Source organism: Rhea americana, unplaced genomic scaffold, assembly GCF_003343005.1.
Source record: "Rhea americana isolate MKP2758 unplaced genomic scaffold, rheAme1 scaffold_172, whole genome shotgun sequence".
Lineage (NCBI taxonomy): Eukaryota > Metazoa > Chordata > Aves > Rheiformes > Rheidae > Rhea > Rhea americana.
This window is the reverse complement of record NW_028185839.1, coordinates 244513-260875: the sequence shown is the minus strand read 5'-3', so window position 1 is coordinate 260875 and position 16363 is coordinate 244513. Positions and strand designations below refer to the sequence as shown.

The window sequence follows — 16363 nt, the reverse complement described above, 5'->3', positions numbered from 1 at the left end:
AAACAATCCCAGAGAAGGTCCATGTGTGGATTGACTTGGCTTGGCCAAGGATGGGGATTAGAAGCTGTGGGTGCTTCTCTTCCCACAGTGCTTGCCTGCCACTGGGATATCTCTAATGGTCACTTCTAGCTGGCTTCATTTTATTTTGTGCGAACAAAAAGAAACCAGCATAATGTTTTCCCAAGAGGATGAAGTACTTTCTAAGGAGAGAATACATTGTCCTCTTTGCATCAACAGTCCTTTTTGGGTACATTGTGACAGCTTTTTTACAGGATGTGCTTGTCACCATGCTGTATGGGAGATGTGTGCGTAATGAACCCACTGGAAATAAACACTATTTTCCCCCCTCATGAATATTTGATCTATGATTTATTTATCCACCCAGACTTGGACTAATGCATGTCAAATGCTGCCTGTTTGTTTTCCTGTTGACATATTTCTATCAGCAGTGTCTCCTGTAATATGGACAGGAAAAATATTAGCAGACCTATAAAACAATGGTTGAAGAGACCAGTGCTTTGATGTTAAGCTAGATTGACTCCACTTGGGAAAATAGTAAGAGTTTGGGTGGAGTTTTGTCTACTGTGAAATTATTCACATTAGATTGGAAGAAGAGTAAATTGAGACTGACTGACTCCACCAGAAGGTCAGGCATTGCCTGGTCCTGGCAGGCTGGTGTCTGCTAAAGCACACCCAGCCTGCAAACCACTGCTCTGTGGGGACTGAGGTCTCTTTCTCACACACCTGAGCAGTTTATGGTATCACTAAAATAATACTGTCATGGTGGAAAGTATCAGGTCTGATATCACTGCAAAATGCCTAGTGACAGCAAGCGAGAGAGAGTCACAGGTAAGAAATGAAAGTATTTCAATATGGAAGCAAATGCTAAAGGAGTCTATAAATGCACTATCTTGCTATAAATGGTCAAATCTGTTTATTCTTGTTATGATCTGATACTGAGTTTGCATCCTCACATTTGAAAAAAACAGTGAGAGTGGTAAAGCAAAGAATATCAGGTTTGATTAGCGAGTTTAGGAGACCATGAGCACTCACGAGTAATTCACTGAAACAGGAGTCAGAACACTTGGATTTTTATCTCATCTCTGGCAATACTGTCTTGTGTAAGTTTAGGCAAGTATTGAACTTCCCTTTCTCTTTCCTTTTTGCCCTATTTATAAACTGTAAAGTGTTCAGGAAAGGTAGAAACTCTCATTATGTGTTTTAAACAGTACTACGTTCAATGGCTGCTTCATCTATTAGAACTGCTAAGTCCCACTGTAATAGAATAAATAATAATAGAGAGTTTTATCAAATGCCTAGTTCATTTTCAGTTAAAAACTATTTCATTGTCCTCCCATCCCTAGTCACTGCCTGAAGGAGTGGTTCTCTTCAGTCCACAGGGTAATTTACTGAAAAAGAAGTCTCTGCTATATAAAGCATAGACTTTTGCCATTAGAATTGGCAGTAGCAAAGGTACGAGCAATGACTCATGTTTGTATTTACTTCAAAGTCTGTTTTACGAGCAGTTTAGATTTGAGTTAATAGTAGTCCAAACCTCTTTTCAAAGTGCATGGGTGAAGATGCTACTATTTCTCTCTCCTCCCTGTATATTGACAAAATACTTCTCTGCTTATAAGAGACAGATTGTCAAAGAAATGTAATTAAGTAACATTATGGAAGTTGACATGGAAAAGACCGATGTACAAACTCTAAATATTTAAGTTATTTCTGCTTTGAATAGCTGCTGTATTTCATGGCTGGTTATCTCCAGTTTCAAAAAGATTTCCGGCCCCGGGGAAAACAGTTTTCCCAAAAGCTTTTGGCAGTTCTGGTATGACTCCTTCTAGTCTCCTACACTTTTTCCTGTTCATTTCTTTTTTTACGTTTTAAGAAAACATTTTGAATTTTCCTGCAATCTTTGATATCAGGAGATATGAGCAGAAGGCCCAGACTTACGTATCTGATTGTGCACTTGGCCTTATCTTTGTCTGCAAGACTGATGTTTACCTTTGAAAAGGAAATTATTCCTTTTGAACAATTATAGCCTCTAAGCTTTCATCATGTCTTTCTAATTTGTAGTGCTTTGCTTCTGGTTCACTGTTAGATGCTTAGTAAAGATTTAGGAAGATAATGTCCTTAGCAAAAGGAAAGTAATTATTTCTTTTAGAAGAAAGTTCTTTTTAACAATAATCTCAGTTGTTAAAAATGTTCTTGATAGACTGATCTTTTAAATTCACTAAGGACAAATCTAAGATACTGCAGTTAGGCTGGACTGAGCAGCTCTAGAAACAGAGAAAAGGGGAAAAGGTCACAGTCCTTTAGGAAAGGATCTACGGCTTCATATAAGGACAATGTCACGTTGTTGCGGAGAAGTCAAACCTTACACTGGGGACAGGTAAGCAGGAATATTGACTGCAAGCTGTGTAATGATCCTTTTGGTCTACCCAGGAATAGTAGGGCCTGAGCTGAAGGGCTGGCCGACGCTTGGGGGCACATGGTTCAGGAGAGATGTGGGCTGGAGAACCTTGATGAGAATTATCAGAAGTGCCATTGAGAGGAAAGAGTAAAAGAAGTTTTGCTATTTGGCCTAAGAAAGGAAAGCTGGAAGAAGCAAGAGGGAAACAACATGGTGATAAGCTCTTAATGTGTGTGTGTATAGATACACTCTGCAGAGAGGTGGAGATAATCAGTTCTCCTTCAGCATGGTGAAATCAACACCTAGGGACTTTAGTCGCAGTAGCAAGATTCAGATTAGACCTTGAGAAAAACTTTTCCACTGGTAAAAATTGTTAAGTACTGGAATAGGTTGTCTGGCAAGGTTGTGCAGTCTTCCTCGTTAGAGGCTTTTAGCAACAGGTTTAATCTAATGAATGCTCACTTTTACAGACAATTTCTATTTGCTGGGTTTTTGGGAAGGGAATGATTTTTATATGTGTTTATTAGGTATTTCTGCTACTAGCAAATTCAGTGTAAAATAAACTAAGTAACAGTCTCAAAATGTCACATTTTTGCAAGCAATTCCCTGCTTGCAAAGTGATTTTCTTGCTTGCAAGAAAATACAGACTCCTCAAACTCCTGTATAAAATTTATGACTCTCAGTTGAATGATTCCTGTTGTTGTAGTACATGATGCACTACTGCAAGGGAGTCTCGTGCAACCACTGTGTAACCTCAAGAGAGCGCCATGCTAATGGAGACTTTCAGAGATTTGGGAAGCACGCTCTTGCCTATGCCCAATCTAGAACAAAGCAACACACGTGCAGGTATAGTTTTAAAGATATGCTTCATTTACACCTGGTTTTAACATGTGAAAGAATATTTTCAGTAGAATATTTTCTAGATAATTTAAGTCTGATGAACAAAGGTTAACATAATGGATTTACTTGCAGCACATCGAAGCACATAATAGCATGAAAACTTAGAATAATAGCAATGAGAGAAAAGAGAACGAGCATTTATCATCCTTAAGCCTGTTGGGGGGGGGAGGGGGGACAGGAATCTGGGAGGTTAAAGAAGCAAAACTTAGGGTCCAGCTAAGGTAATGAAATACTTACTTACTTTTATAACATTTTTGTGTGTCTCAAAAGACAGTAGTTAAGCTGCAGTTGTTACAGAGTATCTTACACTAAAAGGATGGCATAATAAATGAAAACATTTATATAATTCAAACATCTATGATATTGTTTTACTCAGTAGTGGTGGTGTGATTCATTAATAATAACTAGCCTTGGAAAATTTTCATGTTTTCTAATTATTATTAGATGCTTTAAATGAACACCAAGTGTCTGGTTGCAGCTGACAGGATTAAGCATATGCCTAGGTGCATAGCTGAAGTTGRGTCCTTAGATGACCTTTCTGTATTTCCTTTGTCATGGCACTAAACCTACTGCATTTCTTGAACTTTATCTGAATAAGTGCTGCATACTGTATCAGACACATTTTTTGTTTGCATTTTGGCTTTATGAAATGTCAGAATCAATCTTATACTAATGAAATGTCCAAATTTCATCTCAGCTATGAACATAGCTGCTAATCCTATAAAATGTTTACTTTCTGCCTGTCTGGCTATGTATAGTAACAGAGAGTCTGCTAACTTAAGCACTACTGACAAACGTCTCCCTACTGCTAGTCAGTCTAATAAATGTTATTTCGTTGAGTAAAGATTAAAAATTAATTAATAAAATGTCATTAAAATCCCATACAACATCTGATGAGTTTGATCTCAGTGCAGGCCAGTGAAAGTCGTTACTTGAATGCTGCGTAAGTGCCTCCAGATCCCACTCAGTTAAATATTTTTTGGTTTTTTTCATGCAATTTCTTAACTTTAATCATACTATGGATAAAGCCTTTGATGGTGGTGGTTGCTTTTTAGGGGGCGAAGTGGAGAGAGGAAGGAGAGAGACAGAGATTGGCTGTTGCAAAGAATGCAAAAGCAACAGGAAAAATATGAGCCAACTGCCATGGTCAAGATGGTTCAGCCTTCCTAGCAAGAGTGCAACTGCGAACCTCCCAAGCCTTAAAAATTTTCGAAGTTGTCCTGTGGCATTCTTTATGTAGTTCTCATCATGACACCTCAGGTTGTCACGCTTGTTGAAGGCTGTGGCTGAACGGCTGACAGGCAGACTGTCCAAAAAGGCAGTGTGTGTGTTTGTGTGTGCACTGACATTTTCTTCACATGTAGTTTTTAAGGCGCTTTTAAGGTGCTTGTTTGGATGCAGATGACTACAAAAGCTGGGAAGCTGCAGCCACTGCCAGGCTTGGTACCTCTGACTGACGCTGCATAGCTGTTGCCTGTGAAGGTGGGATATCCATTTTCGGGTGCTTTCTTTCCATCAGAGTGTTACTGTCCCTTATAGTTCTCCTGATGGACAGTAAACTGTCAGGAACTCGACCTCTGGCAGTCCAGGAATGCAGTTTTATTGCTGTTGACCAGGAAAGCACAGATCTTAAAGCAGTTTGGTCTGAAGTGAAACCTGACTTGTCTCTAGTTGTCTCTAGTTTGCATTTATTTAGGCTGTGCCACTGGTCCACCAAAGGAGGTACAAAAATGGTTTCAGGCCACTGGAGATCTTATTGATTCACCTTCCTGAAACAAGTTAATCAGGGCTTACAATATTAGCATCTTCCTTGTTCCAGAGTGGACAAGGAAGGCCCATTTTTTTAGATGACAAGCCATTATTTTTCATGTACTCAGAAACTGGGACCTATCTTTTAAAAACTGGAAAAGATTTTTTCGTAGTGGTTGTATGTACTAGAATCATAGTAACTGGAGAGCAGGGAGAAACAGCAGCCGATGGTTTCTGTCCTTGAGAATTAGTTATGCTTTTCTCTTGCGGTAAACTGGCTGTTGCCCTAGTCTGCGTACCCCTGTCACCTGTGTTCACTTAAGACTACTGGAGTTTCTGTACACGTAAGTGTCTTATTTTGCTATCTGAGAAGGATTTATCATCAAATTGATATTTTAGCAGGGCAGAATACTGATTACATAAATGGTGTGTCCTGCAGTGACACAGGACCAAAGGTATGTTTCCAGCTCTAACATGTGGGATTCAGAACTGCCCTGAAGCAGGCCTTAGACTTAGGAGACTTGCCCCTCTGGAAGTCCTGGGCTGGGAAGCAGTGCTCCGAGGAGCAGGAAGGTGCCATCCCTTGGTGCTCGACTGAGAGCTGTTTTCTGTTTAGTATTTTTAACCTTCCCCTCCTGTTTAGTTCCTGCTCTGTCTCTTAATGTAATGCCCGTTTATTGCAGGCTGCTTTTAGTTTGCTCTTTTTAAAAGCTCCCTGAGGCACAATGATGCCTAGAAATTAATGTATTCCTTTCCCGCACATCAAGCAGACGTGTGTATATTGAGTTAGCGTCTCTTAAAGTTTAGCTGATTTCTCTTCAGAGCACAGTTGAGTCACTGCTACATACCAAACCCGTTTGTGGCTTTTCTCACTTAATAGTATTAGGATATGTAGATTTATATATGCAGTCATTCTTGCTTTAATTGCTTGTATTTGCCCACTTGTGTGACTTGCAGGTTTTAATAAAATCCCTAGCCCTGCACATGCTATCCTATTAGATGGCATAGTGTTCCACTGGCTGAGAGCTGTTGGATTCACCAGGCACACAGGGAGGCATCTTTGGCATTTAAAGACCTGACATGGTTGTCTTTGCCATCTTTGCCCACCCATCTTTATTTTAACTTTTTAGAAAAGAAGTCTTTTTTTTTGAAAAGGTTACTGCCAAGGGCTTTGGTTAACATGCTAGGCAAAAATGCCCTTGTCAAGGAATTAACATGTATTTCATCTAACTGCATAGCCAAGTTAGGGTAACTCTGGCTTCTCCTTTTCCAACAGGAGAATAAACACTATCCTAATGTTCATGTTACAAAAAGCCACAATTGCTACTTCTCAGATGTGGTTAGAGTCACTCATTTTGCCTATAAATGATGATGCCTCATTTTCCATCAGAGAACAGAGATAATTTCTCCAGATATATAGAGAACTACTTTGTATCATAGTCCCTCTTGCTTGATGTAGTCAGTGGAAATACCTCTTTGGTGCTGAATTTTTGGAAGAGCATTGACTCTGTCCTGATTCTCTAGCCTTACCTTCGAGAAAAGCACCATTCACACTCAGAGCTAAGAATACCCGCTCCCAGTTGCTTGTGTTTATCCAGGTAATACATCAGAAGGGTGATTTCCTGGAAGTCTCCCCAGCACCTTGATGTACACAGAGTAATCTTCCCGCTGCACTAAGTAGACTATGTTGTTCTAGTAAGCTTTTAAAAAATACATGTTTATTTTAAGCACATGAAACATCAGGATAGGCACAACTATGAACTCAGGATATATTAAACATGACAATGTGTTTGCAACCAGACAATGCAGCAATTCAAAGGCCAACGTTGCATATTAAAACAAGCTGAAAATTGATTCTTTTTTGGTACCAGACATTCTAGACTTTGCTCATCTCAGTTTTAGTTCGAAAATATCCTGTCATCCTGCCCCTTCTAAATCTTCATTTAAGAAGGTATTTGCATAAATACCTAATATTTAAAAATACTGTATAAAGTGCATTTAGATGAAGGACAGAGAAAGGTAAAAGTCACTATCCAGTGCACTAGAGAGGGCTGAGGCAAAACACACTCAAATCATTGACTGAAATGAGCTTTTTTTGAATCAGACCCTAAGAACACATTGAGTAATGGCACAGTAATGGAAATATGGTTCCTAGGAGACCATTTTAGAGTACATACTAACTACTAGAACTATAGCTTGACAGTATACATACTAACTACTAGAACTATAGCTTGACAGTATATATAATCTTTTTACGTTTTCCAGACCAAGGTCACATTCCTCTGTGATAACTACTAGAATAAAAATCTGCTGAAGTTTGTAATGTTACTCCTAACATGATGCTAAACAGTTATTATTGTAAACAACATTCTATTTATTTTGAAATGGTGCGTTAATTCTTGGGTCTCATTGTCTGCATTTTCCTGTAGAAACTGTGAGCTATGTTGGCATTCCAATTAGTTGTTAGAAATAGAGCCATTTCCATATTTAACTGTCCTCTGAGCCTAAAGCCGTTTCTGTTAACGTCGGTGAATCAGCATGTCCTGTTTGGAAGCCTAGGCTTGTTAGTTCACAAGCAGTTAAGAGGAATCTTAGGACAGCTGAAAAAAAATACCAGCTTCAACTCTCGCTTCCTGTAAACTCATTTCTGTCTCTCTGAAGCTTCAGAAAGGCTCACAATATTGCAAATTAAAACACACTGGCATGGTTTTTCCCTTCAGATATGTTAGAGAGTTAAGAGGAATTGAGAAGCACCAAAAGTTCCACCTGTTTCTACCAAGGGGACTCCTCAGTCTCTGTTCTGAGACATGACTTGAGTGCTGAAGCCTGTTACCCTCTTACCACAGCTGTTGGTAAGCACAATGGACTGGAGGACAATGAGCAATGCTCCCAGCGGTGCAATGCTGGTATCAAGGATAGATTAGTTACAGTGTTATTTCCCTTAGATTAATATAGGAATAATTCCTCTTCAGCCTCATATGAAAGTATAAAAAACCCCATTTTTTTGAATTGTAACTTTCACCTCAATTTTATATCAATTGTGCATATGAATAGCTGGGCCAAAACGTTCCTGTAGAACTCAAGAATTTAATTATGTGACTGTTCTCAGTCATCTTTTTTATCTGAGGTACTAGAGCTGTCTTCTTCATTGCCTTCAGGATGGGCTTTATTTCTTGCAATTGGTGTTGTTTCTGAGCCTGGGACTGTACTCTTCCTAACTGGAGTGTGTTTGGCTTCAGGTGGCTGAATGTCACCCTCCTCTGACATATGTAAATGGTATCTCTGTAGCTCTAGGTATGTAGTAAACAACTTGGCATACTCTGGATGCTTGAGCGCAAAGTCCTTAAACTCATCTGAAAAACACAAAAACACCCCATAGATATTATAATGCAACAACAGAACCAAAGAAAGTATCAGTGCCTGCTTTTTAATGAAGCCAATCTCCAGTTACTTTCTTCTGAAGCATCTTGGGTAGATCACCCCAAGTATCTAGGTTTGTGCTTCAACAGTTTTCCCAGCCACAGGATATGAGAACCATGGGATGTTTTAAGAGAGAAAAAAGATAGGAAACTGTCACTGTTGAGATGTGCTGTTAGAAATAGTGGGATGTAACTTACCATAGGAGAGCTTCCCAGTTTCATCTGCATCTATTTCTTTAAAGAGTTTAGAAACATCAAGCTGGGGCACCCCTAGAGCTGACTGAATGATACAAGCAAACTCATCTTCTGTTATAGTACCATCATCGTCCATGTCAAAGAGCTGGAAAAGATGTATGTGTAGAAACATGTTAGTATCAGTTTGCCTGTGAACCTTCTGTGCAAACTGACCAGTCACATTAAGTTTCTGCTGTTCAAGGGGGAATTTGCAAACAATATTTGGGATTTGAAGAGACTGGTGCCATCTCAGCTGCTTTCTTTTGTAAATGATATTATGAAATTTCTCTGGAATTAGGTCTAACAGTTATTTATGTGATATAATTGGAATCAGGATATTCTGTATTGTCAAAAGTCTGCAGCAAACCTTTTGAAAATCATATTAGCTCACTATAAAATGAATCCTACAGGCTTACATTGTCACCATGAGCTATACTGAGGGTCTCCTTCAGCCTCCCTCTATTGGAATAGCTTAGGTTCTAGTCTTCATTTTCCCTACCTTACAGCACTTGTGCCATCAGATAAACTTGCCATGGTTTATGCATTCTAACACAGAATTTATTATATGTGATCTATCACCTACCACAACATTATTGTAATTAAGAAGGAGTTTTAGTGACTGGAATGCAGGCAGTAGATGTACACTGATCACCCCATCCTTCCCAGCACAATGACAGTGAGCAGCTGCTGAGAGTCATCTCCTTGAGGTGACGCCAGGGATGGATGGCAGAAATCCTAAAGTATTTGCTACAGGCAACCAGGCCTATTGCGAGGGAAAGTACATTTAGTGGCAAAGAAAAAGCTGCAGAAATCCCCTAGTTCCATTTCAGAGGAACATAGGCTTTTACCAGTTGAACCAGTCATTTCTCACTGGGGTTGGGAATTATGACAAATTACCCATTTGACAATCAGCACAACTGTTAAGATACTGAAGGGTATAGTCCAGAAAACAGAACAGTGAAACAGCAAAGAAACAGAAAGCTGCTAGGATTGCTTGTTCCTAGGAACCCACAGTGATAAAAAAATCCCTGGGAAAATATAAATCACCTTTTGTCTGAATAGTTGTAGCACTTATCTGTAAAGCAGCCCGTGCATATAATGGATTCACATAAAAATACTGGTACTTCCTGAATAAGCATTAGTACTAAAAAGGATCCARTTAAAGACAAACATGATCCATATCTTATTATACTGTTCCAGGAATGCATAAGAGGGTAGCAGTGGGTAAAATAGCTGAATCTGTGTCAAAGATCCAATAAAGAGGAAAAAAAGTCATTTGGGCATTTTCCTGCTGAGGGATTCACAACCTGGCCATGCCTTGTTATATACATCCCTTTGTACCTGGGATCTGGAAGGTGCTATTGCTTCTTGTCCGCCTGCACTATCAGGACACCACAGGACAGCCCAACAGATTATCTTAGGTGCAGCCCAGTTTTGAATGTACCTTTCTTGAAAAGCCCTTCTTGAATTTCCCCCCTTTTTGCTGTTAACAAGAGTGACTCTACTGAGCACTGAGACCACAGAGGATATTGCTCAATCTATTGTCTGCTTGCCACACTGAAGAATCACAGCACCAAAAAAAAAAAAAAAAGAAAAAAAGAAAAAGAAAAAGAAAAGAAAAGAAAAAAATCAGGGAAAAAGCTGCAAGTGCTGCTGAATCATTTTTGGAGTTAGCCTGCCAAGTTACATATTCATTAGTGCCTTCACATGGCTTTTCTATGAAGCTGATGCCGGCAATTCTCCCCTCCCCTTCACATTGTAAATGTCAATTGGTTTAAGAGTATTACTCACATTTGCATAACAGATTGAAGCTATAAACTTATGATTTGAAAGCTAACAGATTTACAGTCAGTCTTGATTTGTCAGGTTTGTCGTTTTACACTAAATTGAACTTACCTTAAATGCCATCTGAATAGTCTCTTCTGTGTTGGCTGGGTTACAAAGAATAGACAAACCAATCACATACTCTCTGAAGTCGATAGTGCCATCTCCATTCTGTAACCAAAATACATATGGCGATACTTAATAGTTAATACTGCAAATCACTTTAAAAGCTATTGTATAAGTCAACTGAACAAAATGTGCTAAGAGTTTACAACACTATAGGTTTACTTCTTCTAAGAAAAAATACTAACAGTTCTTTAAATATATTTAATACTAGGGATGAAGTCGTATTTTTAACAAATATAAATGGGAAATGAATTTCTATCTTACAAATGCCCCCAAAAGATTTATAACAACTTACAAGTTTTACTTTAGCATATGACCTTCAAGAGGCCACTGATAAGAAGAATTGGAATATCTGTGTTTAAGGTAAATGTAACATGTTGCACTGGCACTTGCTGAAGTTCACAGACCAATGCAACATTCTAGAACAAAAAGGCAAACAGCAAGGCTGTTGTCTTGAGTTAATTCTTCCTGAGAATCTTCAGCAGTAAATAGAGAAAGTCCAACCTGATGATGAAGTAAGTCTACATGGGCTATGTTAAACCTTTCTTTCAAGCAAATACAGTGTCCTAAATGCTATTAAAGTAAATAAGATATTTTAGAAGCCAGAAATGCTATGAGTTCGTAGTATCAGCCTGTTTGATAATTGCTGTTTTGATCTGAATGAATATTTCAGTGCATGAATATTTTAAGTAGCACTTAACAAACTTAAACAAAGTATGTGAAGCTTTCTTTGATGAGATTCGTGATTAAGTCTAGACAAGCTGCGTTATATTGGCAGATAGGGAAAATGGCAGATACCAGTTAAAATATGTTTGAGACAATAGTGCTCCTGTGACCATACTGAAAGTTTCTTGAGCGTTTGGGGAAATATCTAGTCTAGGGAAGAAGCAAAATTTAAGTGTTGGGTGATGGGATACAGAGCAGTTAATGAAAGCATAGCTTGAGATGGCAAGTATTTCATAGGTTGGACCATGCACAATAAGGGCATTCATGAAAAACATTTTAAAGGGAAACTCGTAGAGCAGACTTCTAGTTGTGGATAATGTGTCATACATTTCAAGAGGAAAAAGATTTTTAAAAATTGGACTCTCTAAGGCTGAGAACAGCCCAAAACATTTTCATCCAAGCAAAAGAGGGATACAGGGAACAGCCGGAGCTACAGCTTATTCCTGGCTCTCTTGCCAACTTCCAATGTCCACTTGAGCATACCTCAACTTTAACCTTTCTGTTCCTGGTCTTTTCCTGGTGAATCATGGAATGTGCAGCTTCCCAGTAGAGCGCTGTGAAATCCCTGGGTTTGGTGGAGTAGGGATTCCTAATACTGAATTTAAATCTTAAGGAGTTCTTGATTAACAAAATACATGTAACAGYGTAATGCTTACTTTTCTAATAATACTTCTAATAATAAGTAATATTTAGTAATACTTTATCAAATTATAGATTGAGCAGGATTTGAAACCACTAAGATCGAAGTTTATTTAGCCTTCAAAACTAATTCAGTACTGGTTTGCATAGACAACTTTGTATTAATGATTCAAGCAATCTTTTTTAAAGCAGGCAACATTTGAACATGTTAAAGACTTGTGGATTTTAAGGAAACTTTTTAGCAAAAATATGAATGATCTATAAGTTACTTTGCTGGCTGTCTAACAGGGTATCATTTCTGACAGTTTTTTTAACCATCAGAAGAGAAGGGCAAGCTTCTGCCATACATACTGTTCTATTTACAACAGTGCKGCTCTCACTGGGCAGCAAGGTTTGCCTTAAATATTTTGGCTACATCATAGTTCTCATAACAATAATAGAGCTAACTTTGAAATACATCATTGTAAACCTTAACTGTTAAAACAACTGAAAGCAGAGTGCACAATTGTTCAGAGGTCCTTGGAATATTATTTTTTGGATAGTTATACAGCTTATACTCTTAGCAAAGGCTTATTTGATTCCATTAGAATTTATTATTTTCATTGTTACAATTTCATTGTATCCATGAATACTAATGAGATTTGAAATGCAGTATCACTCTTAAATTTAATTTTTTAAGCTAAGAATACATAGGAAGAGAATTGGGCCATAAACTTTAAATAAAATAGTTTAATTCAGAAAAAACATCCGAAGTCAGTTAACACCGCATTGGCTATATATGGAAAAATGACAAAAGTTAATACCATCATTGAAGTGTTAACACTCAGTAATCAAAATTCAGGGCAACCTGATGCACACAACTCCAGACATTTGACTATGAGATAAATTTACCCTACTTGCATGATCATGTTGTGACTAGCTATAGTAAATGCAAGGATGCTGGCTAACTTCCAAATATGCTGGCATTTTGGCTAAGAAGAAATGATAGCGTTGTTGCCTACAAAAAAGATGGGAGCTAAACTGAAAATCCAGGAAAAAACAGTCAGTGATGTGCAGCACTGCTATGAAAGCATATGCACTAGTGTCTCTCTACACGTATCTAGATATGTTTGCAGCCCACGCACTTAAAGATATTTTAAGGAAGCAACATGTGAGCTGAGCTCCAAAATCTCTAGTCTCTAAATAGCAAAGGAGAACATAAATATTTTATATATTTGTATTTATGTTAAATAACTAAAACAAAGTGTAACATCAACAGCCTTTGTTTTCTTAAAGGAAACTAGTTTTCTGCTACTATTTTCCCTACAATATGTTATGATAACTAGAGTCTTGTTGTTGTTGTTTTTATGTATAATACAGTAAAGCTTGCTTTGTGGAAATTTTCTACCATCAGAGTCTCYGTTTAGAGCTACACAAGAAGGTTAGGGCAGACAATTAGCTCTATGCAGCTGGCAAAGCCCTAAGACAGACACAGTGAGTGCAGTTTAAAGTGCTACTTTAAATTTATTCTCACTATGGCAAGAGTAGAAATCTAGGTGGAGAGCACTAATTGGAAGAGTTGTTTCTAATAAGCCAAATGAACCCTGAACCACTTGCAGGGCTACACAGAGAAGCTCCGGCTGGACTATCTGGAGAGGGGCTGCAGTTGCACCTCTCACTTTCATAGCAACAAGYGCCTGTTGCTACATGCAAGTTGTAACTAGTCAGAAGGGGAAATTCTGAAACAGACGTGGTAAGATGGGGCTCACCTGGAGATACTGCACTTTTCCTCATGTTCCCTTTTCTATCACCCACAGAGCCAAAATGCCCATGTGGATAACTGTGTGGTTTCCAGTTGCATAACTTGGATGGGTGGCAAATGCCATCAGGGAGGAGTCAACCTCTTTCACCACAGTTTTAGCCAATATGAGTATTTTTTTCTGTCACTCAGCTTATTAAACACAGTGCAGGTGAAAGAAAATCTGAGCAGAAGTTTTTTTTTTCCTAAGTTGTAAGTAAAAGGCTTCTGCAGGACTTCAGCAACTTAGAAAATACTTTCACCAAGTCTAACTGCAAGATTTAGAAATCAAAGCTATGGAAATCTAGAAATGGAATGTAACCACAGTAGCCCATTAATACTCAGATGCCCTCCAGCTATTGCTTGGCATTTCTCAGTTAGGCACTGATGTCTCCCAGGGGAGGAGCAGGGGTATGCGGGTTCCTGTATCTGGTGTGTRTGTGTGTAGTGCAGGCTGCTACACTCCTCTTTTCACATTCCATTCAGCTAGCACACACCCAAGACAGTTTTCTTTTAAAGCAGCAGAGCCATGCTGAGAAATTTTCCTTGGTTCACTGTGGTGAGAGCGCTGTTTATCATCAAGCATGTGGTCCTTAATTGAAAAAAATGTACCTTTGACAGATCACGTTACTCCTTGTTCTATTACTCAAAAATAGGCATCGTTAAAAACAGAACTGCAGCAACTGGCTCAAGTAGGACACTGTGCCCTGCTGAAATTCAGCTCTGAGGGCCTGAGGTTGATTTTGGCTGGCTGGTTGCTGTGTGACTGCATTATTGCAGCAAGCTTCTTTAAATATAAATTTAGTATTTTAAGTTGTTTTCAGTAGAACTATTCTAAGGTTTCAAGTAAAGAGAGGAAAGACTAGTTAATAGAATTGAAGGAAGAGGGAAAAAAGCTTGTGAAAAGAGCCTTATGTAAGTTTTCAATTTCGCCTTCCTGGCCAGCAGGTAGGATTGATGATATTATTCATTCATGTTTTGCTTTAGCAGAAAAGTATGAAAAAGCAGAAATAGGAAGGAAATGACATATGATTATGTAAATTAATTGATTACAGTCATCGTAACTCAGATTCTTTTCCCCTTGTCAGAAATAACTGCACAGCTTAAAAATCCACTCCACTCTCTTTACTAGTGATTGCCTTCCAGGCAAGCAGAGCTTTATTCCAGCTTAGTGAATGTTGACAAATTGGAGCAGTAATGTCACAGAACCCCAAACCCAGAGCTTCTTATAAAGAGTTGTACTTGCATACAAGCCACTCAAAGAAAAAGGTATGATCCTTCAACATATTCTCTGGTTTCAGAGCTTAGAGACAGTTTTCTGATACAAACTTAGGCTTCTATACCCCGAGACAATCTGTGTAAACCCTTCAGTGAAGGAGACTAACACACACACAGCAGGAATCACAGCACTCTAAGCTAAGCCAATACCTCCAGCAGTATCTGCCTTAGAACAAGGAAAAAGCTACAGTTCGGCAATACAGGACTCCTCCCTGTAAACCTTCCAGCTGGAGCGTATCTGCTAGGCTCTCATGAATACATGGTCAGCTGCAGCCAGTCTTGGAGGGTCATGCTGATCTGTCCGTCGCTGTCGTGGTCCAGGGACTTGAAGGCACGGAACATGCCATCCAGTCGCACCAAGCAGCTAATGAAGTTATTGAAATCCATGCTGCCGGTCTCGTCGGCATACCTGCGAGTGACCATCTGGCAGAGCTGCTCGCTCAGGTGGAACCCAGCAGCCCTCAGGGCCTCAGGCAGCTGCGCTTTCCCGACAGCGCCCGACTGATCAACATCGTACTGCTTGTACACGCACTGCCATTTCTTGATGTTCTTCCACAGATACTTAAATTCTTCAAAGCCTAGTTTCCCAGTTGTATCGCTGTCCATAATAGCCACCATACTACGGCATGTATCTAAGCTGAAGCCATCTGTCTTCAAATCTTGATGTCTGGAAACCACTCTGTTCAGGATGTGCATTAGCTCTGTGGCACACACTTCCATGTCATCTCCAGCCAGCTGGACAAAAAGGCGACGAAACTGTCTAACTTCCTCGCTCTCGTAAGCTTCCACATTCGTAACATGGCTGCGAGGAGGTGGAGGTGGCTCTGGAGTATACTGAGCTGCTGCTTCACTTATGAGATTAACAAGCCCTCCAACAAGTCCTGCAACATTGCCTCCTTGCCCACCTCCTGTTAGGAGCCCCCCGAGGCCACGCACAAGGTCTGCTCCACGGCCACTGCCGCTTCCTCCGCTCAGCAAAGCTTTAGCAAGGAACATCGTGAAGATTTGTTGAAGGGAGTTATGCAGATCTGATTCTTCTGTAACTCTCTAGAGCCGTATTGTGTCTGAGCTGGGTGTGGGCAAAACATAGCTTATCTGCATGCCTTAAATTCAACGCGTCTGTGCATGTCTCTAGTTGTCAGAAGTCTCTCAGATCTCTGTAGTTTCCACCAATGGCTGAGGAGTTACAAAGAACTGCTCTCTGTGCCTTTGTTGCTTCCTTCTTCCCCATTTTACATGATTTGATAAGTCTTTTTAGAAAAAAAAAACAAAAAA

At 39.3% G+C, this 16363-nt stretch overlaps 2 protein-coding genes across 2 annotated transcripts in view; both read right to left on the bottom strand.

Annotated features, from left to right (window-relative positions):
- Window positions 1-6752: 6752 nt before the first annotated feature.
- The window catches only part of LPCAT2 (lysophosphatidylcholine acyltransferase 2), a 27221-nt gene continuing 17610 nt past the window's right edge, over window positions 6753-16363 (bottom strand). The window contains exons 12-14 of the mRNA XM_085301130.1: window positions 10615-10713; window positions 8683-8824; window positions 6753-8418 (exon numbers count right to left, since the gene is read on the bottom strand). Of these exons, the coding sequence (XP_085157256.1) occupies window positions 8171-8418; window positions 8683-8824; window positions 10615-10713 (489 nt within the window). The 3' untranslated portion in view covers window positions 6753-8170. The remainder of the gene's footprint in view (window positions 8419-8682; window positions 8825-10614; window positions 10714-16363) is intronic.
- Window positions 12258-16325, bottom strand: CAPNS2 (calpain small subunit 2). Its single transcript, XM_085301061.1, has one exon. The coding sequence runs from the start codon at window positions 16082-16084 to the stop codon at window positions 15338-15340; it is 747 nt and encodes a 248-aa protein (XP_085157187.1). The 5' UTR covers window positions 16085-16325; the 3' UTR covers window positions 12258-15337.